Source organism: Aquarana catesbeiana, linkage group LG03 (genome assembly GCF_042186555.1).
Source record: "Aquarana catesbeiana isolate 2022-GZ linkage group LG03, ASM4218655v1, whole genome shotgun sequence".
NCBI classification, from domain to species: domain Eukaryota; kingdom Metazoa; phylum Chordata; class Amphibia; order Anura; family Ranidae; genus Aquarana; species Aquarana catesbeiana.
Genome location: NC_133326.1, coordinates 365,175,704 through 365,203,545, shown reverse-complemented (window position 1 = coordinate 365,203,545; position 27,842 = coordinate 365,175,704). Strand labels below are relative to the sequence as shown.

At 40.4% G+C, this 27,842-nt stretch overlaps 1 protein-coding gene across 1 annotated transcript in view; it reads right to left on the bottom strand.

The window, feature by feature from the left end:
* LARS1 (leucyl-tRNA synthetase 1) overlaps window positions 1–27,842 on the bottom strand; it is a 94,911-nt gene that overhangs the window by 42,903 nt on the left and 24,166 nt on the right. Inside the window, exons 6-20 of the mRNA XM_073620626.1 lie at window positions 24,998–25,159; window positions 22,728–22,840; window positions 19,354–19,417; window positions 18,245–18,312; window positions 16,113–16,338; window positions 10,857–10,944; window positions 10,675–10,751; window positions 10,280–10,333; window positions 8,887–9,027; window positions 8,707–8,784; window positions 8,479–8,564; window positions 7,895–7,960; window positions 7,734–7,816; window positions 5,153–5,291; window positions 667–879 (exon numbers count right to left, since the gene is read on the bottom strand). Coding sequence (XP_073476727.1) covers window positions 667–879; window positions 5,153–5,291; window positions 7,734–7,816; window positions 7,895–7,960; window positions 8,479–8,564; window positions 8,707–8,784; window positions 8,887–9,027; window positions 10,280–10,333; window positions 10,675–10,751; window positions 10,857–10,944; window positions 16,113–16,338; window positions 18,245–18,312; window positions 19,354–19,417; window positions 22,728–22,840; window positions 24,998–25,159 — 1,658 coding nt within the window. The remainder of the gene's footprint in view (window positions 1–666; window positions 880–5,152; window positions 5,292–7,733; window positions 7,817–7,894; window positions 7,961–8,478; window positions 8,565–8,706; window positions 8,785–8,886; window positions 9,028–10,279; window positions 10,334–10,674; window positions 10,752–10,856; window positions 10,945–16,112; window positions 16,339–18,244; window positions 18,313–19,353; window positions 19,418–22,727; window positions 22,841–24,997; window positions 25,160–27,842) is intronic.

The following is a 27,842-nucleotide window of genomic DNA, read 5'->3' as shown; positions in this document are numbered from 1 at the left end:
GGGACACACTTAACCCTTTGATCGCCCGTTAACCCCTTCCCTGCCAGTGTCATTAGTACAGTAACAGTGCATATTTTTTAGCACTGATCACTGTAGGTGTCCGAATTGTCCGCCACAATGTCGCAGGCCCGCTAAAATTCTCTGATCACCACCATTACTAGTATAAAATAAATAAAAATGCCATAAAAATATCCCATAGTTTGTAGACGCGATCACTTTTGCACAAACCAATCGATATACGCTTATTGGGATTTTTCTTACCAAAAATATGTAGAATACATATTGGCCTAAATCGATTGATTATTTACATTTTTTTATTGGATGTGTTTTATAGCAGAAAGTAAAAAATATATTTAATTTTTCTTTACAAAATTGTCACTCTTTGTTTATAGCGCAAAAAATAAACTGCAGAGGTGATCAATTACCACCAAAAGAAAGCTCTATTTGTGGGAAAAAAAAGGAGATAAATTGTATTTGAGTACGGCATTGCACGACCACACAACTGTCAGTTAAATTAACGCAGTGCCGTATAGCAAAAAATGGGGCTGAAGCGGTTAAGTAAAATGGTTCACAATCAAAGAGAAAGTTGCTAGGTTTTATTTTCCATAACACCCCTTTTCTCGATGGCCAATAATAATTTAGTAATGCTGTAGTAGCCACACCCACCTGTCTTCAGGCCACATAGCCACATGGTTGTATAGATAATAGGACAAGTGATTTGGGACAAGATCTTTTCCAGACACTCGCAGGTCTACTGGATACCAGAACTCAAACTCATTCTTTAACTTGTTTAGTTTCTCCTTGGGAATGGTAGATTGTGGAAATGGAGCACTCTTGAAAAATATGTAATCCCATACTTCCTTGGTCAACTGTTCTGGCCTGTGGATTAAATGCAAGCAATAAGTAGCCGTTTAACAAACCATTTTTTAAAAAGCTCTATAGCTATGATCACCATCTATCCCTCTGATGAACACGTAAAGGGGCAGAGCTGGTGACGTAGGATGATAGCTCTAGAGAGAAGGGCAGAAGAAAATGCCAAGGAATTGTGTAAGAAAACCCAGAACTTAAGGGGACAGTGTTAAAGATCATATCATATATGGAAATTGTTTAACAAGCTGAAGCCTTCATATATAATTGCCTCCAGTGGTGATCTTAAAGTGGATTTATGTGTTTTTTTCTGTAGTGCACCAGTGGTAGTGCACTTTTTATTGTGAGTGTATTCTCAGCTTTTTAATCAATAAATAGTGACATTTTATGGAAAACACTCCGATTTATTTAATGCATTTATTTATGGGCCTCATTGCTGTATCTTATGGAGTTTATCCCTGAGTGGACCATATCAATACAAGTTTTCAATCAGTTTTGGCATATCCAAAATTTGAGGTGAGCTGCTAGTGGTGAAGGGATTTACTGCACGAAGTGTTTCTTTGTATCGGAAATAATGGAAGATTAGAGACTGTAATTTAACACATACACGTGAACTCCAACTATAGTTTTGATGGTTTTGGTATTCTGTTATTTATTTGCATTAACTACATGTTGGATAAAGTGTAGCGCTAAATCACTTTTCATTTATATTCTTGATTATTTAAGTGTGTGATACACTTATAAATTGTAGCAGCAGCACATTTGTTATATTGCACAAGCATGTTTTTTTCTGAGTTTATTTTAAGGGTGTGCACAGGAGTATATTATTTTCAATATTCATGATCATCAGTATGTAGTGCAAAGTATGACATGGAGCAGGCCAAGTATCTAAATTGGCTGATCTACCTTTCATTTGTTCATACAGTGCCTTGAAAAAGTATTCATAGAAATTTTCCACATTTTGTCATGTTACAACCAAAAATGTAAATGTATTTTATTGGGCTTTTATGTGATAGACAGACACAAAGTGGCACATAATTGTGAAGTGGAAGGAAAATGTTAATTGGTTTTCAACATTAATATCTTAAAAGTGTGGCGTGCATTTGTATTCAGCCCCCTTTACTCTGATACCCCTAACTAAAATCCAGTGGAACCAACTGCCGTCAGAAGTCACCTAATTAATAACTAGAGTCCACATGTGTGTAATTTAATCTCTGTATAAATACAGCTGTTCTGTGAAGCCCTAAGAGGTTTGTTAGAGAACCTTGGTGAACAAACAGCATCATGAGGACCAAGGAACACACCAGACAGGTCAGGGATAAAGTTGTGTAGAAGTTTAAAGCAGGGTTAGGTTATAAAAAAATATCTAGGGCTGCAACAACTAATCGATTAATCGACAATTAATCGATTATGAAATTAATCGATTACTATTTTCATAATCGATTAATCGGCCAGTAACATAATGGGGTTAAAGAAAAACTAAAATGAGCCCTTTATAGTACAAAAAGAGCAAATAATCGCTACTGTAAATATTACTTTCACAGCTCTACAGTAAAAAAATTAACCCCTTACAGTAGTGATTATCTGCTTTTTTTTGTACTATAAAGGGCCGATTTTCGTTTTTTTAACCCCATTATGTTACTAAGCGTCTTAGACCTGGTTCACATCTATGTGTTTCTCGGTGCTTTTTGCAGAAACGCACTGCAGTTCATTTACATGGTTTCCAATGAGACACGTTCACGCAAAACGGTGCATTTTTGGTTCAATATACTTCAATAGAGAAGCTGCAGAAAAGCATGTAATGCGTTTTTGCAGCAATTTGTGCTTTTTAATCTGCCCAACAACAAATTGGCCAAAAAAAAAGCAAAATGCAAATCGCAGCAAAATCACGTGCACAAAAATCAAAAACGCCACGCAAAGAGCACTGCAGAAACAGATCAAAAGCAAACTGCATAGGTGTGCACCGAGCCTTATGCTGGCCACACCGATCAATTTTCAGAAAAATCTTTGTACATTCGCTGAATGAAAGAAAGTTGTTTGAAATTTTCACTTGTTTATAACATTCTGTTTTTAAGATGAATGTCATTTCTGAAGGAAAACCACATACACTGTCTGAAAATTCCTTTGACTAAGTTTTGTATTTCCGAATTTTCCCGTCACTGTGGTTGAAAATGAACATCGATTTGACCCCACTAACGATTAGAAAATCGAACGAACGTTCTTAAAATGACATTCATTGTTTTTGTTTTAATAAAAAAAAATTGATCTCTGATGATATTTACCAGATTCACCCTTTAATAGTATATACCCTCTAATTGTGTATATCTCTTCTAATAGTATATACAGTATATCTCTTCTGTCTGTTATTCTCAGAGTGGATTAGATATTTTGCTCCCTAACCATATAGTTGGTTATTTATATTTACAACTGCATAGAGATATTTAAGAATAAATTACCTTTTTTTTAAACTTTACATATTAACTAAAATTATACACCACACTTTTTTTTAAGGTTATTAACCAATTAATCAAAACAATAATCGGCCACGAATCGATTATGAAAATAATCCTTAGTTGCAGCTCTAAAAATATCTCAAGCTTTGAACATCTCATGGAGCACTGTTCAATCCATCATCTGAAAATGGAAAGAGTATGGCACAACTGCAAACCTACCAAGACATGGCAGTCCACCTAAACTGACAGGCCGGGCAAGGAGAGCATTAATCAGAGAAGCAGCCAAGCAGCCCATGGTAACTCTGGAGGAGCTGCAGATCCACAGCTCAGGTGGGAGAATCTGTCCACAGGACAACTATTAGTAAATTGAACTTTTTGGCCTAAAAGCAAAAAGCTATGTGTGGCAGAAAACTAACACTGCCCATCACCCTGAACACACCATCCCCACCGTGAAACATGGTGGTGGCAGCATCATGTCGTGGGGTTGCTTTTCATCAGCAGGGACAGTGAAGTTGAACTGATGGGAAGGTGGATGGAACCAAATACAGGGAAATCTTAGAAGAAAACCTGTTAGAATCTGCAAAAGACTTGAAACTGGGGTGGAGGTTCACCTTCCAGCAAGACAATGACCCTAAACATACAGCCAGAGCTACAATGGAATGGTTTAAATCAAAGCATATTCATGTGTTAGAATTACTGTTCACAGAAGCTCTCCATCCAATCTGACAGAGCTTGAGCTATTTTGCCGAGAAGAATGGGCAAAGAATTCACTCTAGATGTGCAAAGCTGGTAGAGACATCCCCAAAAGACTTGTAGCTGTAATTGCAGCGAAAGGTGGTTCAAGTATTGACTCAGGGGGGCTGAATACAAATGCACACCAAACTTTTAAGATATTTGTAAAAAAAATTGAAAACCATTTATCATTTTCCTTCCACTTCGTGTTGGTCTATGACATAAAATCCCAATAAAATACATTTCTGTTTTTGGTTGTAACATGACAACGTAAGGGGTATGGATACTTTTTCAAGGCACTGTATGTACTATAGAGGAACTAGTAAAGGTATTAATCCCATATGATTTATCCAACGCCTTCCATCAGTGCTCAGAAATGACAACTTTTTCTCAATCTCCAACCTCCCAAAGAGAGGACATATGACCCATTAGTCCAAAAAACTGGTGGATACTGCTGTTCTCTATCTCCCCCTTCTGTCCATGTCACCTTTGCAGTTGGCATTTTGCAGAGCAGAATAGGCAGCTCTTCACATGCTCAGTTTTCAGTGAGCTTCTATGCTGCGCATTTCCTCCTCATCACATCTGAGCAGCCATTGTGACTATAGAGTCACACATGCCCACTAACCAGCTAAACACAATTGGGGGGGGGGGGGGGGGGGGCTGAGAAAGGAGGCCACGCCCTCTGAAATGCGTAGTCCTGACAACCACACACGCTACCATACACGCACTCGGTCAGCTGTTAGCCCTCTAGGTCACGTGACACGGAAGGCGGCTCTGTATAGTATACAGCCAGCGAGTTTCCATTGAGGGAGAGAGGCCAGTGTGCAGCTTGTCGGCGGCTGCACGGTGACAAGTACATCTTATTCCCTGGAACATTGTGAGCCCACGGCAGGAAGCCATCCAGATGAGAGATGCACCTTTGTGGATTCCAACGCCCAAATCTGTTTGTGAGTGTATTTATTTTATTTCTCATTTAATAAAAGGTTTTGTACCAGAGCCTGTGCACGCTTCTCCCTTTGTTTTGGTACCCCAAAAAAATAAGCACTATTCAAATAAAAATGAAGAGAAATACTATCAAAATAAAAATTGATGCAAATTACCTGATGCCAATAGGAGATTCTCCTTGGCCACTAAGATTGTTTCCTTGCAAGAGATGACAAACTGTGTAGTAGGCCATGTATATTGTAGAGTCAGAAAGAGACTCAATCAGCCACTGCTCATCCCAAGGCAGGCGAGATCCTGCAACAGCAACGGGTGCAATACATTAACATTAAAAAGCATTAAAAATCTAAACATCATGACTATTGTTTATTACAGCAAAGCTTAATAATATATCCTGTATCTTTGTTCCTACCGTGTTTACCTGAAAATAAGCCCGGGTCTAATATGAATTTTGGCAACAAAAGGCACAGTAGGGCTTATTTTCGAGGTAGGTCTTATCATGCCATGTGCTGTCTTCTCTCGCTGCCTGTCAGGAATCCCCTGTGGAAAAGTGCTTGTAAAATACTAGAAACCACTCCATTACAGTATCACACAATGCAAATAGTGTATGTTTCTACAATCCAACCAGTGCTACATACCTTCTTATAGCACCGCTGGGTGCTTCCGTGACCCGCCAGAGTTCTGCAGAGGGAGGGGGGCCCGAGATCCCCCCGCTGACAGCTTGGAGACGGGAAGATCAGCTGAGCGCAGCTCGCCACTTCCTTAGCCCGCCAGACCTCTCCTCCCCTCTCCGAGCACTGCAGGGGGGGGGCGCGATATCCCCCACTGAAAGCTGGGAGTAGAGCAGCAGATCAGCTGATCGGCGAGCGGCTATTCCGAAGGTACTTGGCACAATTATATCCAAACACACACAGTCTGCATTATACATTTCTGCGACAGAGTAGATTCCAGCACTCTACCAGCACTTCAAACTAGGGCTTATTTTCGGGGTAGGGCTTATATTGCAGCCCTTCCCGAAGTCTCAGGAGGCCTTATTTTCAGGGTAGATCTTATATTCGGGGAAATACGGTACTTACAATACCCTTAGCTGCAGCAAAATGGCTGTCCACACATTGCCTCGGCATATAGTGAGCCCCACTTAGTAAAAAACTGGCTTCAGCTTGTTCTCCCACCCATGGGCAAACTCCCTCTAACATGTTTTGCCAAATAGGGGCTTAATAGTAGGGGCCCCTACGGGGTGAAACAATTCAAACACCAACCCCTTGTGTTATAATTATGAATGTTATTGTGCACACACATGTATATCAAACAATATGCATGTACCCCACTGTACTATAATACATCTCTCGTGAAACCAATAAATGATTTCCAAAGTCTAATGTGCTTTATTACCTTCTTCTACTTTTAGTGCCATATCCACAATGTTTTTCCCCATGTCTCAAACACTCACCAAAAATTTTGAGTACTTAAAGTGGGGTTCCCATTTAAAAAAAAAAAAAAAATAAACAAAAGTCAGCAGCTACAAATACTGCAGCTGCTGACTTAATTGGACACTTACCTGTCCCAGGGTCCAGCGATGCGGGGGATCGAAGCCCCGCTTGTCTCCCCCTCCGTTCGGCGGCGCCGGAATTGCAACTGTGGGTGCCGGGCTGTGGCTTCACAGCCGGGCACCCACAGCGCATGCGCGAGCGGCACCACGCGCCGTGATTGGCCGCTCAGTCATCTGGGACCTGTAATGGGTCCCAGATGATTGACAAGAGCGAGGGAGCAGAGCTGAGCCCTTCCTGTGCCAAGGGGAAGTGATATCACCAGCGCAGGCACTGAAAGAGGCAGACTACGAGGGACCCCCTAGCAACAGGCATTTAGAGGTGAGTAAAAAAAAAAAAAATTCCAAATTTTTTTAAAATTTTTTTTTTAGGCACATTCATGTATTTTTTTTCTTTTGGGTGGAACACCACTTTAAATGAATAAGTGGGTCAACCAGCACTTGTTTTCCTTATCCTGGGAATCTTTTTGTAGATATCTCTCCAACCACAGATAAACCAGATAATGGCCTTCTATCCACACCTTCAGAGATCAATATCCTCCTCTCTAACATGCCAGCCACCAAAAAACACTGAGAACTCAAGAAATAGTGTGATCCCACATTTTTTATTAACAATCCTCATGCACTTATATTGTGTAATGAAATGTCAGCCAGACCCTCTAGTGCAGTCTGTGAAACACAAATGTGCATTTCAATCAGCAAAAGTGACATAGGAAGGTCTCACCCAATGCGTTTAATCAATAATATGGATGTCATCAGAAGCAGAACAAGCGCTGATTGATCATTTATTCATTTAGGAGTCTAAAATTTTGGTGAGCGTTTGAGACACAGGGAGGAAGAGCTCAAGAGTGAATACGGCACTAAAAGTGGAATTTTTAAAGCACATTGGATTTTGGACAATTATATATTTGTTTCAGGAGAGATGTATTATAGTACAATGGAGAGCATACATATTGCTTGATATACATGTGTGTGCACAATATCATTCAAAAATTATTATACAAGGGGTTGGGGGTTGGCTTGTCTTATCACAGCACGAATAAGGAAGGGGGAGGTGCACTATAGAACCCTATTAAGATTTATTGAATTGATCACTTTAGCCCCATATATTGTTTATTAATGCTGTATTGTTATAGTGTTGTACTACTACTGTTTTTTTATTATGGAAGATCGTTTGAGGTAACGCTACATACCGAGACCATACGTCCTAGAGCAGGCATGCTCTTGTAGCCAGTCAAGAGAGGCTTCAAAGTTTCTTCTGGTCTCTTCACAGAACCTTCAGAAGAGATGATGACAATCAACCTTTTGAGACTAAAAAAAACATCTCAAGAAAAGCTATATAAAATTGGCTTACGTTTCCAGGTTCGCCAAACACCCTTTAGTCTGAGTCTTCCAGGCTTCTGCACCATAGTCCAGGTACCTTTGCAAAATAATAGACAATTTCACTATAGTCAGACATTTGTGTTTTTCTGTAATAATGAACAGTAATAGAGTTCTATTTCTTTCTCATTTTGGTGAGAGTGTCCATTTAAAGCAGAAAAGTAAAAACATATAATTATTTTCCTTACTGAAAATTAGGGTCATGGTGTACAATCCTCCAAATAATTTTCAATAAAACTAAGTGTAAATTCAAGAAAAACTATGAAAAAAATATATATAGGCTGCATTGCTGATCACTTTCTGAAACCACTAATTGCTTTGTTTTGATGCTCATACTGACTTGGAACAAGTATGTGAATCAGGAGATCTGACTTGCTCTGTAGTCATTGCTAAGAATGTTTTGAATAGAAAGAGCATAAAAGCAACGAGGTGACTAACATTTTCAGAGGAAGGTCAGCAATAGCACAGTAAACATTTCTCTAATAAACAGTTGCGTTAATGAATGTAAAATATAATGGAGAAGAATAAAAAACAGTTGTAAGTCAACAATGTACTCACCACTGGTCACACAGGGATACTACACACTCATCAGCAGAACGGGAGATCACCTGCTTCTCTGGCTCCATGTAAATCATAGCCTCACCCTGCAAGAGACAATGAAAGTATAAATATATATATAAAATAATGAAGAACTACTACAGGAGTAGTGTCAAAGCAAATATAAATGCGTATTCCCAAATGTTCCAATGATTTTGCAGATTCACAGCAGAAGCAGGTTAAAATTACATTTTCAACCATTTTCCTTTGGATAGGTTTTTTGACGTCCTGCACTTTCTGTCCTTCATATCCAGCAACCAACATGATCTAAGGAGAGCAAGCACAAACGTAAACATTAATTCACATTATGGTTATCTATTAGGGAATATATATATGGGTACAAGAATTACAACTTGTAAGTATACATACACCTTCATAGAATCCTTTCAGATAGACTCTCTCTTTGGCTTCAGTCAGCTTTTCCCGGTCATTCTGGCTTTGGATTTTCAGATCATCACAGACCTGAGGTGCAGACAGGTTTCCATAACCAGGGATCTCGATGATTGGCACCTAGAAAGAGAGAAGAACAAATAAACATACAGCCTAAGGTGCATTTTAACCACTTCAGTACCGGGCACTTTCACCCCCTTCTTGTCTAGGCAAATTTTCAGCTTTAGCTCTGAAACACTTTAAATGACATTTGCACAGCCATGCAGCACTGCGCCCATGTGAAATTTGTATTTTTTTTTTCACACAAATAGAGCAAGATTTTTATTTTTTTTTACACATTGTGATTGCATATATCAGTGAATTTCACTATTATAAGCAACCATTTTTACTGAATGAAATGGATTCATTTCATGTTTACTACTGTGGTTAGCTGTGATTAGCCACAGTTAATCACATAGTACTGATAGGTTGTGATTGGCCCTGTCTGTACCATATGATCAATGTGACCAATCACAGAGATCAACAAAATAGTACACAATAAATGCCATGAATCAAAGCCATTCATTGTGTACACTTGTCATGTGATTTGCTGTGACTGGTCACAGCAATTACATGGTACCGGCAGCGGCCGGTACACTGATCAGTCATCCAGTGGACACAGCAGGTTACAGATCATGCCGCAGCACAGCCTGTGGGACGTGCATAAAGCGTGTTCCAGGAGGACATCATATGATGTCAACCCAGAACTACAAATGTCCCGCCCCGCCGTCATTTGACTATAGGGTGGGGGGAAATGGTTAAAGAATCATTAGAAAATAATTCAACAAATATAGGCAATTGGTTAAAACCATTTAGGTCAACCTGCCTCTCTGTCCTGCCACTACGGCACCCTTAAAATTCTGATGCAAATACACAGTCTGAAAGCAGACCCCCACCCTCCATGTAACAGTGTTCAAATTTAGCCGCTGCAGTTACTGAGTACCGCATGATATAGATAAAATGTGCATGTAGCTGTGTGTCATGCCTGGATATTTGTGTTTTACATCGAGGACCTGGTAAGCAGATCAATGGGGTCAGTGCTAAGAAAATAAAAGCAGGTACCCTAAAGTTGTTGTTGTGCAATATTGCTGTTCAATTGATTATAGACTGGTACAGGTTTATTTACACTCCCATAGCATGTTTTTTATGTAATAGTTCTTGTCAGCCTATCACGTTTGTTAGTTATATTAACTGCATTATTTGCAGTTTTTTCTTCCTTTATAATGGTTATGTTCTTGTATAGCACCAAAATAATGTAGCAGAAATTAGTTGCTGGAAATGGGTATGTATAGCTATTACACAAGAAAAAACAAACTAAATGTTATATACTCACAGGCTCAAAGGGTAATACCATTTCATCCTTTATTCCATATTTCACTCTGAGTGCCTTCAAAAAGGGACAGCAAAAAAATAGAAATACATGTAAACAATGTGACTGAAGCATTCCTTGATTTTACCTGCAGCAAAATTGTATTGCAATTACACATTCATTTAAAATGTTAGCCTGGGCCTTTAAATCCTGAAGAACAATGAAGATGTATTACAGCCCTGACACTGAATCAGATCCCTGCTGAAAATTAAATCTAATATTTGTTCAAATATTAAAGACTTTGCCTTCCAGTCCATTCCTCCAGCATTAAAGGAGACCCATTAGCCCTTGTGTCAGTAAATGAGCACACTTGATATCTGACAAGTTACCATAAGAACATAAAATGACTAGAAACTAACCGGCTTCTTCTTCAGATCTCTTAAGGCTGCTATATCATCTGGAGCATCAGAAGGGACGCTGGTTACCACCCCAGTGCCTGGAAGATAACACAAACCTCTTCTCAGATAATAGCAGAAAGCATCAATTACTTAGATAATTATTCCATAGTGGATCTATTAAAATAGATGAGTAATAACCTTACCTTTGTCTTCTTTGATGGTAAGCATAGGAAGGGCATAGATAACTTTGTAAGAAGTCAGTGGAGCTGACAAAGCAGCTCCCAGAAGGTCCTGTAAGAACAGTAAAAGGTATTAGAGGAAGCACCGACAATTGGTTCAGTTTAAATCCTACTAAAAGAATGTTTTTCGTTTTCTGCTCAGTTAGTACATATAGCTATACAAAGTAGATGCTGCAAGTCTGCTATGCCTCGTAAAGTCTACATTTAAAGTTTAGTTATCAATGAAAAGTTCGTTTTTCAATTTGTGCTTAAATCACACAGAGAAAACACATTGACTCATACTGAAAGCATTCTTTTACCAGAAAGTATAGTCAGAAGAAAAGCAGTACTAGAATTATCTGCACCACCATTATAAGAAGGAAGTTCTGGTGTAGCAATAGCTAACAGGGAAACCACTGAATACCGTCAATGGAATATTAGTGGTAGCTGCAGGTAACACCACTGAATCCCGTCAATGGATTATTAGTGGTAGCTGCAGGTAACACCACTGAATCCCGTCAATAGAGTATAGTGCTGCACGATTAATCGCGGAGAATCGTTATCGCAACTCCGGATTTGTGCGATTCTGACGATCGAGCTGAAAAGCACCCGTCGCGCCGCGGCACACTGATCGATGTTGTCCCTGTGTTAGAGCGGAGGGGAAGCCGTCAGAGCCAGCATGCTGACGTCACTCAGCAGAAGAATGTGATTGGTCAGGTAAGTAATCTTTTTCACAGAAGTCCCGGGGACAAGCGTGACTGCAGCTGCATGCTGCAGCACTGAGCAAACGTGAGCAGCTTTACTTTTTTTTTTAGAAATCAGGGAGAGTTGAGAGAGGGAGAGCCATTTTACACACACACACACACACACATATTTATATTGAGAGAGGGAGAGACATTTTATATATATATATATTTATATTGAGAGAGGGAGAGACATTTTATATATATATATATATATATATATATATATATATATATAATTTATTGAGAGAGGGAAGAGACATTTTATATATATATATATATAATTTATTGAGAGAGGGAAGAGACATTTTATATATATATATATATATATATATATATATATATATATATATATATATAAAATGTCTCCCCCTCTCTCAATATATATATATATAAAATCTTTCGCTCTCTCTCAATATATAAAAAACTCTCTCTCAACATATATACAATATATATATTATATATAATTTGTTAAAGTAATAAAACAAATTAAAAAAAAAAAAAAATTGCCCCCCATCCCCGCAGAAGTGAACGCATACGTAAGCCTCGCCGTATAAACAACGTCCAAAACACATTGTGAGGCATCACCGCAAACATTACAGCAAGAACAATAATTCTAGCACTAGACATCCTCTGTAACTCTAAACAGATACTCTGTAAAAAAAAAAAAAAAATTAGCCAGTCATGTCACAGTGTCGCCTAAGGAGGTTTTGAAGTACTGAAGTTTGTCGCCATACCATGAGTGTCACAATATTAAAGTGTAACATGTGAGGTATCTATTTACTCGGCAACGGCATAACATCATACAACAAAAAATGGGCTAACTTTTTAGTGTTTTGATTTTTTATTCATGAAAATGTTGTTTTTCCACACAAAAAAAAAATCACACCGCCAGGTTTATTGGCTGACTTATAAAAACACACTTTTTGTTTTATTGCCTTTTAAATGACAGTGTGTGCTCTCGTTTTGTCTTCTTTTTAGGTACATGTGTCCACCGCACCCAGTTGAACACTAAGAGAGAGAGCTAGAAGAGTAGAATAATGAGTGAGGCAGAGGCCACAAAGGCAGAGCAATGCGCAAGTCAGTCTGATAAAAACACGGACCTTGTTTTTGTACTGAAAAAAGGATCTTATTCTGAAGTGTGGGCTTATTTCGGTTTCAAGCCAGATGATAATGCTCAGAAAACCATATTCTGCAAGCAATGTTTAGCCATTGTTTCTGCACCACAGGCTAACACCACCAATCTGTTTAATCACCTGAAACGTAACCACGTACAACTGTATGATGCGATACAGAAAAAAAAAATTGGCGATCAATCACAAAGTACCTGCAACCAGACAAAACAAACATCAATTAAATCAACAATATTCAATGCAACACCGTACCCAACAACCTCTACCAGGTACAAAGAAATAACGGACGCAATCACATTTCACCTGGCTAAAGATATGGCTCCCATGACCACTGCTGAAAAAGACGGATTTAAAAAACTCATTCGTACCCTTGATAAGCGCTATTGCGTGCCCTCTTGTAATTATTTTTCACATATTGGAATCCCTGCTCTGTACAACAAATGTCATGAAAATGTTGAAACAGAATTGCGCAGTGTACTTAATATTGCAGCAACTTCAGATTTATGGTCCAGCAGAGCAATGGAACCATACATGAGCTTAACGATCCATTTCATTACTGATAATTTTGAGATGAAAAGTCGGTGCCTACAAACTGGGTTTTTCCCTGAGGACCACACTGGTGAAGCTTTAGCGCAGGGATTAAAGGATGCTCTCATAAACTGGAAATTGGAGGAGGAAACTCTTGTGTGCATAACTACAGACAATGGAACCAACATAGTAAAGGCCATATCCATAAATCACTGGACACGACTGCAGTGTTTTGGCCATAGGCTTCATTTTCGCAATAGAGAATGCAATGAAGGACCCACGAATTGAGCGTGCTATGAGTTTGTGCAAAAAGCTTGTCGGGTGTTTCAGCTACAGTTGGAGGAAGAGGGAGCTTTCTCTGGCACAAAGACAACTCTGTTTACCAGACCACAAGCTCAAGACAGAGTGTCCGACAAGGTGGGGATCTAGGCAGAGACACCTCTTGCCAACATGGCAAGACCTAAAGGTCCTGGAGGCTGTGGACAAGACTCTCACCCCACTGGCAGACTTCACAGATGCTCTTTCAGGAGAGCAGTATGTCAGTGTCTCTTCTGTGAAACCTGCTCTCCATCTATTTCAGTCTTCTGTTTTGGCTGTTAAGGAAGAGGACTCTGATCTTATTCGGACAATGAAATCAAACATCATGGGGTATCTGGAGGAAAAATATAATGACCAAAGAACACAAGACCTCCTCGACATAGCCACAACCCTTGATCCCAGGTTTAAGATGACTTACGTCAACGAGGATAACCAAACTACTGTCTGGAGCAGACTAAAAGATGAAATGTCGAAGCTAGCAGTTAAGGAAAGTCTCCCTACAACAGCTACTACTAGTAGCAGTCCTGCAAAGAAGACTCGAAAGACCTTGGGTAGCTTTTTTAATGCAGCACAAAGAAATGAAGGGCCACCACCAGATCCAGCCTCACACAGCAACAACAATCCATCACCTTGGACTTGGAGCTAAAGACTTACCTGTTCTTAGGCAACACTGACAGTGAAGACGATCCATTAGTCTGGCGGAAGACTCACAAGGAGCAGTATCCAAGATTGTCTGCATTGGCCAGAAAATACCTTTGCATTCCTGCAACCAGTTCCCCTTCTGAAAGGGTTTTTAGCACAGGGGGAAACATTGTCTCTTGTCGCCGTTCTGCACTGAAGCCACAAAATGTTGATAGGCTCGCGTTTCTAGCGAAGAATCTTTAAATCGGTTTCTCTAAAATAATACCTGAATGTTTTTTTTAATGTAATGGTAATTCCTTTATTTCACATTACATTGTTCTTCATTATATTTCTTTCAATTTGACTGAAGCAAAGAGTATTATGGCTTATGTTATTGCCATCTTGTTTGCTCAGAGGTTGTAAATCTTTGAAATAAAAAGTTTTTGAGAATCGTGATCTTTATTCTCCAAGCAAAAAAATTGTGATTCTCATTTTTCCCAGAATCGTGCAGCTCTAATAGAGTATTATTGGTAGCTGCAGGTAACAGGGAGACTACTGAAACTTCAATTGTAGAGTCGCTTAGAGGAAATTTCAAGAAGGTGTGAAGTAGTCAGCTAAGTCACTAGTATTTTGCACTCTCCAGTTTTAGTAAATCAACCCCATTGTGTTTCTGCAATAGGGTTGATTTACTAAAACTGGAGAGTGCAAAATCTGCTGCAGCTCTGCATAGAAACCAATTTGTTTCTAAATTCAACTTGTTCAATTAAAGTGGTTGTGCAACAATTATCAAAGACTCACTTCTCTTTAGTTTGTACAATAAAAGCGCATTATGTGTACCTCAGTATTTCCTTGTTTTTTTCCTGTTACAGGCCAATGAATAACTCTTGATCCGTGGGCGTGTCCACTGCCTGATGCTCCGTGGGAGTGTCCACTGCCGATTTCTCCCTACAGCTGTTTAACAGCACACACGGCAGCTGGACTTGTGTGCACACAGCGCTCCACACCGTGCTCCAGGCAGGCTGGCGCGATCACCCCATCAGCTGGCCACACCACCTCACAAGTGCCGACCAATCACAGAACCAGGAAGGCACACCTGACTTCCTTGAGTGCCCAGTACTGAGGAGCTACACATCTACTACTGGGGGGAGCCGGAGGAGGTATCTGTGTGCCTCATGTGCTGTGTTTTGTGTTCCCCGCCCTGCAGCACCTCTGCTTTGACGCCAATTCACTTTATTCAGGGCGAGCTGCTTAACTGTCCGTGACAGACCTTCCTTTCATGGATAAGGTCTTATCCAGACAGCTGTCAAATGTACATGTATGTGACTAGCAACTTGGTAATGTTGGCAACTATGCTAGTGCAGATCCAGAGGAGATGAACAGGGAGGAAGTGACAGTACAGGCACTTCAAGCTCAGTCAGGCCGTGGGAGACCCACACCCTTCACTCATGCTCTCCTTATTAAGTCTGTCAATAACAGGAGAGGGGGCGTGGTGACATTTTTTTTTTGTTTTGCAGACGTCTGATTTTTTTACTGTAGCAAAGTGGGGAGGATTACAGATGACGGGTTGCTCTTTTCCCGACCAGACTGTGGACAGATGAGTTCTGCTGCTTTGCTGAGTTTTCTTTGGTTTACAACCACTTCAAGCTTTGACAAAAAAAAAACTGATTGGTTTCAGTGCACAGCTGCACCAGATTTTGCACGCTTCAGTTTTAGTAAATGAACCTCACTATGCAAAGAGGAGACTGAGGCAAAAGAGAAAAGGTTGGAAAATAACACCAAAGGTCAAAACACACACTTTTTTTTTCCGATTTCATAAAATAAGAACATAAGTGTAAACGTAGGTAGATGTTAGTCAAGGAACAAAATAAGATTTCCATCTTTTTGACTTTTGCACTGACCTCTCCCATGAGCTCTTTGACCACTGGAACAACTCCGTTGTCTTTGGTAAAACCCTGATAAGACATGTTCCTTGCTGCCCTCTGAGTGCACACAAATATATCACCGGTGGCAGTCTCAAATGCAATGTAGGGCATGTCGGGCCGCAGCCAACAGTTTGTCTGTCCAAACATGGTTTCTGGGCGCAGTGTAGCAGCTACTAGGTAAACATTCCTTCCTTTCAACCCACTAGGAAATTAAGCAGATATATTTACTGTAATATTTAATATATACATATACATCACAGTATAATACAAAACACAACAGATTTTTTATAGGGCAAATCCACCTAAACACGATTTTATTTACAGGTGGAGTTTAGTATTCTGAGCCAGGCCCAGGTTTCTTACATGTCTTGCATACTCTAACCGCCAAATCTGCCTGCCATAATGCCTGACTCTATTCATATCCAGCTGGGAAGTATGGGGAGTTTCTGCCAAACTTTGAGTGTTTCAGCTACTACTGTTGCATTCTCTGCAACATCACATACAATAATATTTCAACAGGTAAGGTGGTGAACCCTCATAATGGACAATAAAAGGTATCCATACCCAGGAACTCAAGCACATAGATATCACCTAGAGAGCATCAAAGAGATTAGAACCTGTCATGTGGGTTAACTCTCCACCATCTACTAAACCCTAAATAAATTATTGGAAACAGTTTTCCCATTTATAACCCCTGCTGATTTGCTGGTGGTAGTTTTCTTGTTGCTATATTCATTGCAACACAGCACAGAAACCCATTTGTTCCACTAGGCTGTGCTGCCCAGATAAAGGCTATCAGCAGATTGATCTGTCTGCATTACATGGAAGAAAGCCCCAGCATCATTGAATGGAGGATGCCTCAGAGCTTCTTGAGTGTTAAAATGGCTGATTGGCAGGGATAAAAGGTAGACCTCCATCACCCAAGCAGTAGTATATTGTGTTTTCTGTCCAAAAGTAGAGAACCACTTTAAAGTAATTGTAAAGCCTAAACATTTTTTACCTTAATGCATTCCTTGTATCAAGGTAAAAAATGTTTAGGTGTCATTATCCGCCCTCACCCCCCACCGCCCCTTTTACTTACCTGAGCTCTCATTTGATCCAGCGCCATGCACGTCTGCAGCTCTTCTGTCCCCTCACTTCCGGGTCTTGTTAGCTTTGCTGGGGCACCGGGAGCCATTGGGTCCCAGTGCTGTCAAAGACAGTGACGAGCGAGCAGGGGATGGGGCAAGCCCTCGGGTGGAAGCCACTTCCCATGGGGGCACTGGTCAGAGGGGAAGGGCCAGGAGCACCGGCGGGGGACCCGAATAGAGCACAGAACATATAATTATAGACATATTATTTGTTTTTTTTATTTTACCTTTACAATTACTTTAAGTTCTGTGTCATTAAAGCAGAGTTCCACCCACATTTTACACTCCTCACCATCAAGCACCAATGTGTATCCTTAAAACAAATTGGCATTTTTTGGGGGGGGAAACTTACTATAATTCAGTTCTTACCTTTTTTCACTTTTTCCTTAGCGGCCACGGCCCCGCATATCATTTCAGGCTTTGCAATGTCTGCTGGGGAATGTGTGTCATCAATCCCAGGAGGCAAGAGGCAAACCCGACCTACAAGCTATTATACTGCTCGCGCCGCACTGCACATGTGCAAGATTGGCAGATGCATGCTGGATAGCCAGCATGCATGGAATCCAGGAAGTATAACACTGCGGCTTCAGATGCCCACACAGGAGATGGCCGCAGCATGCTAAGACTTCCTAATGTAAGAAAACAATGCTGTACATATACAAAACAGCCCTTAGTTTATAGCATACCTTTAGTAGACTACACTAAGCATCAGTATTATAGAGCTATTTTTATCTAAAAAGTTAAATTTCGGCCACAATTTCTGACTTCTCAATGTAAAAAAAAAAAAAACTCCTATGTTCAATAATAAGGGGAAATTATAGCCATACCTCTGCCTCAATGTGTTTTATGCTGTCCTAGTATGCCAAGTCTGTCCAAACAAATGTGAGAAAGTTCTCTGGAATTTGATCCTTAAGCCACAATCTACCATTTCCTTAAAAACCTAGGCCACTTATACAAGAGTATAATAATCAGACTTACCTCAGCTTTGATGGATAAGGGTCAAGGACCTTCATTTTAATAAGAGTATATTCTTGGGGACCAACACCCTAAAAAAATAATGACCACAGCTAAATGAGACTGACAGCTTACATTTTATACGATCTACAAAAAACTGGCATAGATCACTTGTATTTGCTATGTCTATTGCATGCAATGTTTTCAGGGATAAAAAAAAAGCAAAAAAAATTATATGCACTTCAGCATATAAATGCACCTACAGCTTAGCGTCAACATAGTGGGGAGTTATGCCCCAAGGTTTCAATGTTCAGTGGGGTTAGCCCAGAGTACAAATTGCCTGAACAATAAAGAAGTTGAAAAACAAGGATGGCGCAATCAGCTCTTTTATGCGTATAATTAGAGCAGTGAATGAATAGACTGCAATAAATCAAGAGTAGTCAAGCTAAAAGATGTTCTGTGTTCAAGTTATGTCTTGTGTCTACTTATGGTTTTGTGGGCTAACCTAGCAATTGTCCATAATATGGGAAGGATGTTGTCCTTAAATGGAAATTCAGCAAAAGTTTTTTTGGATTGGGAAAGGTTTAAAACCTCCGTCAGGCTTTTATTGTTTGCCTTTCTGTTGGGGAGAATCCCTTTGTTTCCTGCTCAGTGGTCACCTGGACAGAATGTGAATGAAAAATTCTCCATATGTAACAGACAGCTATACAAATCTGACCCTTCCTAATTCTATCAAAAACATAAAACAAAGTTTAGGATAGAGTTACATTTGCACCATCATTAGAAACTGAACTCCATCTCGTTTTAGGAAAGCTGCAAGAAGGCTATTGAAGATAAAAAACAGCTGATTTACAGTTAAAGACACAGTTGGAAATCCTTTCTTTTGTGTTTTTAATTAGCTCTGAGTCAGGAGGTTCAAGGTTTAGGAAAATAGGGAACAGGATGCTGACTAGCACAGCACATGCTCTTTAGAAGTGATCATAGCTCTATAAATTATTCAGTCTGTTTTCTGACCAAAGACCAGGACCATCTGGCTAAATTAAACCAGTACTGCACATTAGATTTTAGGGAAATTAATCATTTCTAATTTTTTGAAAAATAGTGAATGAAAAACTATTTAAAACAATACCAACCTCTCCAGTCTGTCTATCATGATCCATGCATGGCTGGCCATCTCTTGGTGAATAGATGGTGTACCTGAGGCAAAGAAAAGTATTGGTTATAAATAGTATAGTTTAAATGGCCTAATGTCTCATAAATAACCTCTGGTGTACTACACCTGTGCCAGTAACTGGACCATGGCCATCTTTAAGGGAGGGCAAAAGGGCAGCTGCCCTGGGCCCCATCATTGTTGTGGGGCCCAAAGCAGCTGCCTCATACTTGCCAACCATCCCAGTTTAAATTCCCTTGTCCCTTAAAGTTTTAGTCCCATGCTGTGCCCCGATATCTCAGTGTGAAGTTCTGTTACTAATGCTGCCCATGTTGTTATGTACAGATGACTCACCTGCAGACCCTGTGTTTACATGTAAATACCATGCAATGATATGTAAATAGAAGCGGCATTCATATGTATATCTTGCCCCCCTGAAGTCATATTCACTATCACTTTTGCTGAATGCTGCCCAAAAGGGAGGTAAAGGGGCATGTTGGAAAGTCTTGCCTACAACTGTGCTCATTAAAGTGGAGGGCCACCCTGAAAAAAAAAAAAATTCACCAAAAAAATAAATAAATAAAAAATTTTTTTTTTTTAAACTTGCTAAACCCTTGTTGCTAGGCAGTCTTCCTAATCTGCCTCTTCCTATTCCGTGGCGTTTTCTTCTCCTCGGTGAGCGGCCCCGTTGTCTTCTGGGAACTGTGTGTGTTCCCAGAACACCAGGGGGCCATTCACAGAGCGGAGCGCCGCTCACGCGTGCGCAGTAGGAAACTGGCAGTGAAGCCGCAAGGCTCCACTGCCTGTTTCCCTTACCTAGGATGGCGGTGCCGGGACCCGAGGGACGGGTCGGCCTCGGGCGGCCGACATTGCGGGCACCCAGGACAGGTAAGTACTTATTTAAAGTCAGCAGCTACAGTGTTTGTAGCTGCTGACTTTAAGTCTTTTTTTTTTTTTTTTTACAGCCGGAATCCCGCTTTAAGCCTAACCTCAGCCTGTTCTGCAAAAGTCAGCAAATTGGAGGTGGAACCCTTTTTCAAAATAACATGGTGCCACAGCACCGTGAATTATGGTGCATGTGAATACGCACATCTCAGTCGATGCGTGAGGGTGTCATTAACAATTAAATGGCACTGCTGTGTATCTGCTAAAGGGCAGCATGTTTCTGTGCTCTCAGTAAAGTGATTTTGCATGCGTTCCCGAGACACACAAGTGTGAACGCAGGCTAAACGTCTTAGTTACATTGGTGGCCAGTGTAAATCTTCTCATTACATTGGGGCTTGGTGTACAATCCATTCATTTACACTAGTGGCCAGTGGGACATTGGCGGTCCATGTAAATCCCTCCTTACATTGGTGGTTACTGTGAAAGCTCCCATTATGTTAATGGTCAGTGTAAATCCTCATTACATTAGTGGCCAGTGTAGAAACTTCTCTTTATATTAGTAATCGGTAAAAAATCCAAACTTGCATTTGTGGTCAGTTTCGAATCCACCCTTACATTGGTGGTCCATGTAGAAGTCCCCCTTTAAATTGTTGGTGAGTATAAATCTCCCCTTACATTGGTGGCCAGTGTAGAAATCCCCCTTTAATGGTTTTTGGTGTAAAATCCCCCATTACATTGGTTGTCAGTGTAAATCCTTCATTACATTGGTGATCACTGTAAATCCCCCTTTACATTGGTGGTTGGTGTAGAAGTGTCACCTTACATTGGTGGTTAGTACAAATCTCCTTGACAATGTTTTTCAGTGTAAATTCCCTCTTACATGGAGGTCATTGTGTATTCCCACTTACACTGGTGGTTGGTGTAAATGCTCCTATTACATTGGTGTCAGTGTAGAAATCCTCTTTATATTAGTGGGTAGCATAAAATCCCCCGTTACATGGTGGTCATTGTAAATTCCCCATTGCATTGGTGGTCAGTGTAGAAGCCCCCACTATATACTTGCCAAAGATTCCCAGCTTTGCTCTACATGATTCAGAATTGGAGACAGTGTACTCCCCCCTAACTAATCCCATCCCCCACCACTGTCATTGATACCATCAACCCCCCAGCTAAGGATATGCAGTGACCTCTGTCAACCAATCAGTGAGCAGTATTGATGTACAGTAATCTCTAGCAACCAATAAACAAGCAGAAGTCATGTGCTGTAACCTCTAGCAAATAATCAGTGAGCCATAATGTGTGCTGTAACCTCTAGCAGCCAGTCAGTAAGCGGTAATGATACACTGTAACCTCTGGCAACCAATCGCAATCGCTTCCTAATCTGATTCAGGAAACTGCTATTTTTTGTATGTCTCAGAACAGGTGGAGAACAAAATTGCATGGAAGGGGAGGGCTCCAAGAAAATGTTTGCCCAGGGTCCAATCGAAATTAAATTAAAGACGGTCCTGAACTGGACAACCACCAAACCTGAACTTCTAGTCTAGTCTCTAACATTTTTACTCCAGAGGAACACCTAAAATAATATTTCAGGTCCCTGGGAACCCTTACCTAAACTAATTAATCAGGACATCAATGGGATAATGCCCTCTATATTGATAACCAGTAAGAAGAAGGAAACCCCTACAGTGGTGGTCAGAATGCCGTCTTTGCAGGCAGCTTGATATGTATCATTAGTGTCATGTTAATGACTTTTCCCATGTGGCAGGGGCCCTAAAACTATGCAGGTACCATCAAATGGAAGCACCATCAATCACATCTCAAGGAATCCCTAGCAACCTCTGGGGAACCCTAGGCTTCCACAGAACCCTGGTTGAGAATGGCTGTTCTAGTCAAAAGAAATACTAAGTTTCTACCTACAAACTTCCAGTCAAAAGAAAAGCTGCTAGCGTCAGGGATCATGGACCCTATACACCAAAACATACTACACAGCCTTGCCTTAGCCACAGCTAAATATACCATAAAAACAAATCATCAACAGAGAGATGAAAGCGATGGTATGAGGCCCAAATACAACTGGTACCAGAAAATACCTCAGGGTGCCTGGCGCTGCTGTTGATTAATTGTAAGTGTTGATGGGTTCACATGGATTTTAATATTGGAAGAGTTACCAGCTTTAGCCTTATAATCAAGTACCACTGTGTGTGAAACATGTAAAAAACTTTTCTGCTAACACTGTAAATATATCCCAATCTATAAACTTTTATGTGAAAAAAAAAAAAAAAAAAAAAATCTACGGGCTGCATCTGTTTGAAGAAGAAAAAAAAAAAAAAAATCTGTGCATAAAGGACACATGACTCTTCACAGGAGGAAAATCTCTCTCTCCACAAAGAATACGGATGTATGGCTTATACTTGCTCCTCTGTATTGCTGTGTCGCTAAATTAAGGGTTTAAAAAAAAGAAAAAATACATACCTTTTTCCAAATTTGATTTTATTCCTTTCCCGTAGGGTTACATACTGCCATCTTACAAAGGAGTCATAATAAGGGTTTACATCGGTGGTGATAAAAGAACGACGCCAATCTACCTAAAAAAGACAAGTTATATTTCAGATGCAACTGCAGTTCTCAAGAGACACTAACCACAGGCAATTATTATTGTGCAATAACATTTTACATTTTTTTAAGGTTTATGATCTGCTAAATGTTAGAGTGTGTGTGTGTGTGTGTGTCAAGTAATAAAGACATAATCGCCAAATGTTTGTGGTGTTCCAAGTCCCATTTACCTGGGAACTCTAAAGAACCTCACATTAAAATGAATATTTATGGATAGCAAGAAAAAAAACATGATGGCTATTTTGCACCTATACTGGCTGTTTACAATGTAATTTAACCACTTGCCGACCGCCGCACGCCGATGTATGTCCCTTTTTTGGGGACTGATATCGTTGTTATGGCAGCAGCTAGCTGCCATAATCCCGGTATCCCCGTTTTTGGCCGGCGGTCGACTACAAGATAAAAGTGGTCTCTGCGGCGGATTCGCCGTGAGATCACTTTCATCAGTGGTGGGAGAGGGGGCCCCCCCTCCTGCCGCGATCTGGTGCCCTCCACCGCTTACCAGAGCCGTCGGCAGCGGCGGAGGCGATCACGGCTGTTGCCTAGCTGTGCATGGAGACGAGTGAGGGGAAGATGGCGCCCACTCGTCTCCATGACACTGCAGGGCGGAAGCGACGTCAAAACGTCACTTCCGCCCATACGTCTTAAAAGGCACATTTTTTCAATGTCATTTTTTTTTTTTAAATGACTTTTTTTTTTTTTTATTGCATTTTAGTTTATATATGAAATCTGAGGTCTTTTGACCCCAGATATTTAAGAGGTCCTGTCATGCTTTTTTCTATTACAAGGGATGTTTACATTCCTTGTAATATGAATAAAAGTGACACATTTTTTTTAAAACCAGTGTAAAAATAAATAAAATTATGTTAAATAAATAAGAAAAATTAAAAAAAAAAAATGTTTTAAACGCCCTGTCCCGACGAGCTCGCGCGCAGAAGCGAACGAATACGTGAGTAGCGCCCACATATGAGAACGTGGTCAAACCACACATGTGAGGTATCGCCGTGACCGGTAGAGCAAGAGCAATAATTCTAGCCCTAGACCTCCTCTGTAATGCAAAACATGCAACCTGTAGAATTTTTTAAACGTCGCCTATGGAGATTTTTGAGGGTAAAAGTTTGACGCCATTCCACGAGCGGGCGCAATTTTGAAGTGTGACATGTTGGGTATCAATTTACTCGGCGTAACATTATCTTTCACAGTATAAAAAAAAAAATTGGGCTAACTTTACTGTTGTCTTATTTTTTTATTCAAAAAAGTGAATTTTTTCCAAAAAAAGCATGCTTGTAAGACCGCTGCGCAAATACGGTGTGAAAAAAAAAGTATTGCAATGACCGTCATTTTATTCTCTAGGGTGTTCGAAAAAAAAACCAATATATAATGTTTGGGGGTTCTAAGTAATTTTCTAGCAAAAAAAAACTGTTTTAAACATGTAAACACCTAAATTCCAAAACGAGGCTGGTCCTTAAGTGGTTAAAAATCTGAGCATATTACTTTGGGTAAAAGATAAGTGAGAATAAGCATGCAGCAAATATTAGCGGTTTTAGTTTTTGTTTAATCCAATAAGCAAAATAGCCCTTTAGGAGTAAAACCAAATCAGATTTTGACCACAAATTCCTAATGATAACAATAACTGTCAATTCTTGGACCTTTTGTTGCATCTGAGATAAGGACAGATTCTGTACAGCAACAAGATAGGTTGAAGCACATACTGTATATCAGTCCACGAATGTCTGAACTGGTCACACGATTACAATGCAGGCACTGCTATGTGCCAGTAGTGTAGTCCTGTGATTAGTCTACCAGTTTTAGGGTTATTTTGAAATAGCAACCACTATGAGGGCAGTCAGAAGTGTCAAAATCATCCAACCAAACTCAGGCATCAACATTGCCAGGTGGATCCACAAACAGGAATACTCTGCTTGGCTGAATGTTCTCATTCGTGTGAACGGAGAAGGGAAAAGATAGCCACTGCTGGAAGGTTATGTTGGCTTGAGGGGGTAACAGCAGCAAATTGAAAAAAGCTTTCTTTTTTTATTTTACAATGAATGGCCAGAAATGGACATTACCTAAAGCAGTAATCTCACATCTTTAGGTACCCTTACCTAGCGCTCTATTGTAATCATTACCTTTAACCCCATACTTTTCAGATCTTCTAGTGCTAGAGGAGGGAAATAGCCAAGCCAATGTTCAGCTTCAGAAAACTTTACGATCTCTTCATCCGTGAGTCCTAAGGATTTCATAATTCCCCACTGATATTTTGATGATCCAGACTTTGCAGCTGCTTTACTCTGTTAAACAGTAATAACAAATAAACACAACATACATTTAGTAATTTTAATCATTTTTAGGTATAAAAAAAAGTTCTAAAACAAGATCTCTAGCAGAAGATGTGATTGTTTACTGCCGGTTCACACAGGGGCAACACCACCTGCAGGCCGACTCACAGAGGTGACCTGCACACGACTTCAGCGGCGACTTGCAAAACGACTTCTGTATAGAAGTCAATGCAAGTCGCCTGAAGTCGCCCCAAAAGTAGCACAGGAACCTTTTTCTAAGTCGGAGCGACTTGCGTCGCTCCTATTAGAACAGTTCCGTAGTACAGAACAGGACGCGACTTGTCAGGCGGCTAGGTCGCCCGACAAGTCGCCCCTGTGTGAACCGGGGCTTAGGCTCTGTTCACAACTTCAAAGGTGCACAATTTCCAATGTGACCTTGGAGTGTGACTTTGAGGCCTCTTGCACACAATACATCTATTTGAGCATCTTTTTCAGACTTTTTTTATGTATTTTCGCGCATATGCGCGCATGAAAACTTATTCTCGCGTTTTTGTTCTGCACAATATGTAAATGGGCATTTGCACACATTTACGCTCACGAGGCATAGATTTCCTACCAAAAATGCTGATTTTTCTGGGGGTTTTTTACTAAAGAATGCATGGCTCGTTTACACGCCTGTGTGCATAGGCATATTACAATGATGGGCTGTATTTTAGCTCAGTAAAAAAAAAAAAGCTGTACTGAGCTTTTTCAAGCTGCAGTGTGCAAAAGGCCTAATGTGACTTTACACTGTCTGGCACTCAAGTCGTATCAAAGTAGTGCAGGAACTGTTTTAAAAATGCACAGATCCGAATGGGTGCCATTGAAAACAATGGGCGGCCACTTGTTATGTGACTTTGTGTCTAAAGTCGCAGAACAAGTCGCACTATGTAATCAGTAATAATAGTGAAACATATAGGACTGATCACATTGCTTTCTCACAGGTCAATCCAAAATGGAGACATTCATATTGTTTAACCTCTTGCCGACCAGCCGCCATCATACTGCAGCAGGTTGGCACAGCTGCGCAAGCCGCAGTACATGTACTTCGGCCGCTTTAAGAGTTATAGGAGGCACGTGTGTGCACGCGGCACGTCAACAGAGCCGATGCGCGTGGCCGGCAGCCGCGATGTACTTCTACTTCCAGAGAGCCAGAACAGGGATCTGTCAATGTTAACAGACAGATCCCTGTTCTGTCAGGGAAGTAGAGAGAGATCGGCTGTTCCTAGTGATCAGGAACAGCGATCTCTCTCTCTACTCCCACTCAGTCCACTCCCCCACAGTTAGAAACACCTCCCAGGGAACACACTTAAACCCTTGATCGCCCCCTAGTGTTAACTACTTCCCTGCCAGTGACATTTATACAGTAATCAGTGGCTATTTATAGCACTGATCGCTGTAAAAATGTCAATGACCCAAAAAAATGTCAAAAGTGTCCTGCTAAAAATCACTGATCACTGCCATTACTAGTAAAAAAAAAAAAAAAAAAAAAAAATACAAATGCCATAAATATATCCCCCATTTTGAAGATGCTATAACTTTTGCGCAAACCAATCCATATACGCTTTTTGCGATTTTTTTTTTACTAAAAATATGTAGAAGAATATGTATTGCCCTAAACTGATGAAGAAATTATTTTTTTTATTTTTTTTGGGATATTTATCATAGTTTTTTTTCAAAATTGTTGCTTTTTTTTTGTTTATAGCGCAAAAAATAAAAACAACAGAGGTGATCAAATACCAACAAAAGAAAGCTCTATTTGTGGGAAAAAAAAAGGACAAAACTTTTGTGTACAACGTCACATGACCGAGCAATTGTCAGTTAAAGCAACGCAGTGCCGTATCGCAAAAAATGGCCTGGTCAATAAGGGAGAAAATCCTTCTGCGGCTGAAGTGGTTAAAGAGGCTTTCCACATGGAAACTAAAAAAAATTGCATTGTCAGAAAGCACCAACGAACTCTTCATGACATAATTAAAGAGGAATATAAAGGTTCTGTACTAGGATCTTTGACTGTAAGTGGCAGTTGGTTCACTGACTGGCTGGTTGAGGACTTATAACACTACAATACTGTTAAGTATAAGAACTTGCATTCTGAAACCAGCCTTTTTCCAGTGTTTACCATACGCATTACAATCTGACTGTACAATCTTTACACAATCAGCTTAAAATTTACAAAACTATGCAATACGAGGACGTGCCTAAAATATCCAATCAGACATGCCCTTGAACCACATAGTAGTTGTTGGTCTAAAGAAGATTGTAAGGTATGTGGTGAGCTTAGAGGAGTTGTAAAGGCAGAAGGTTTTTTATCTTAATGCACTCTAGGCATTAAGATAAAAAGCCTTCTGTGTGTAGCAGCTTCCCCAGCACCCTCTAATACTTACCTGAGCCCCATCTCTGTCGAGCGATGTCTACAAGTCCCTCGGCCATCCCTCCTGATTGGCTGAGACACAGCAGCGGCGCCATTGGCACTCGCAGCTGTCAATCAAAGTCAGTGAGCCAATCAGGAGAGAGGGGGCGGGGCCTAACAGCAGCTCCGTGTCTGAATGGACACACGGAGCTGCAGCTCAGTTCGGGTGCCCCCATAGCAAGCTGCTGAAACTTTTCATACACCATACCTGTCAGGTCCCTCTAGAAGCTGGAAATCACTGTAGTA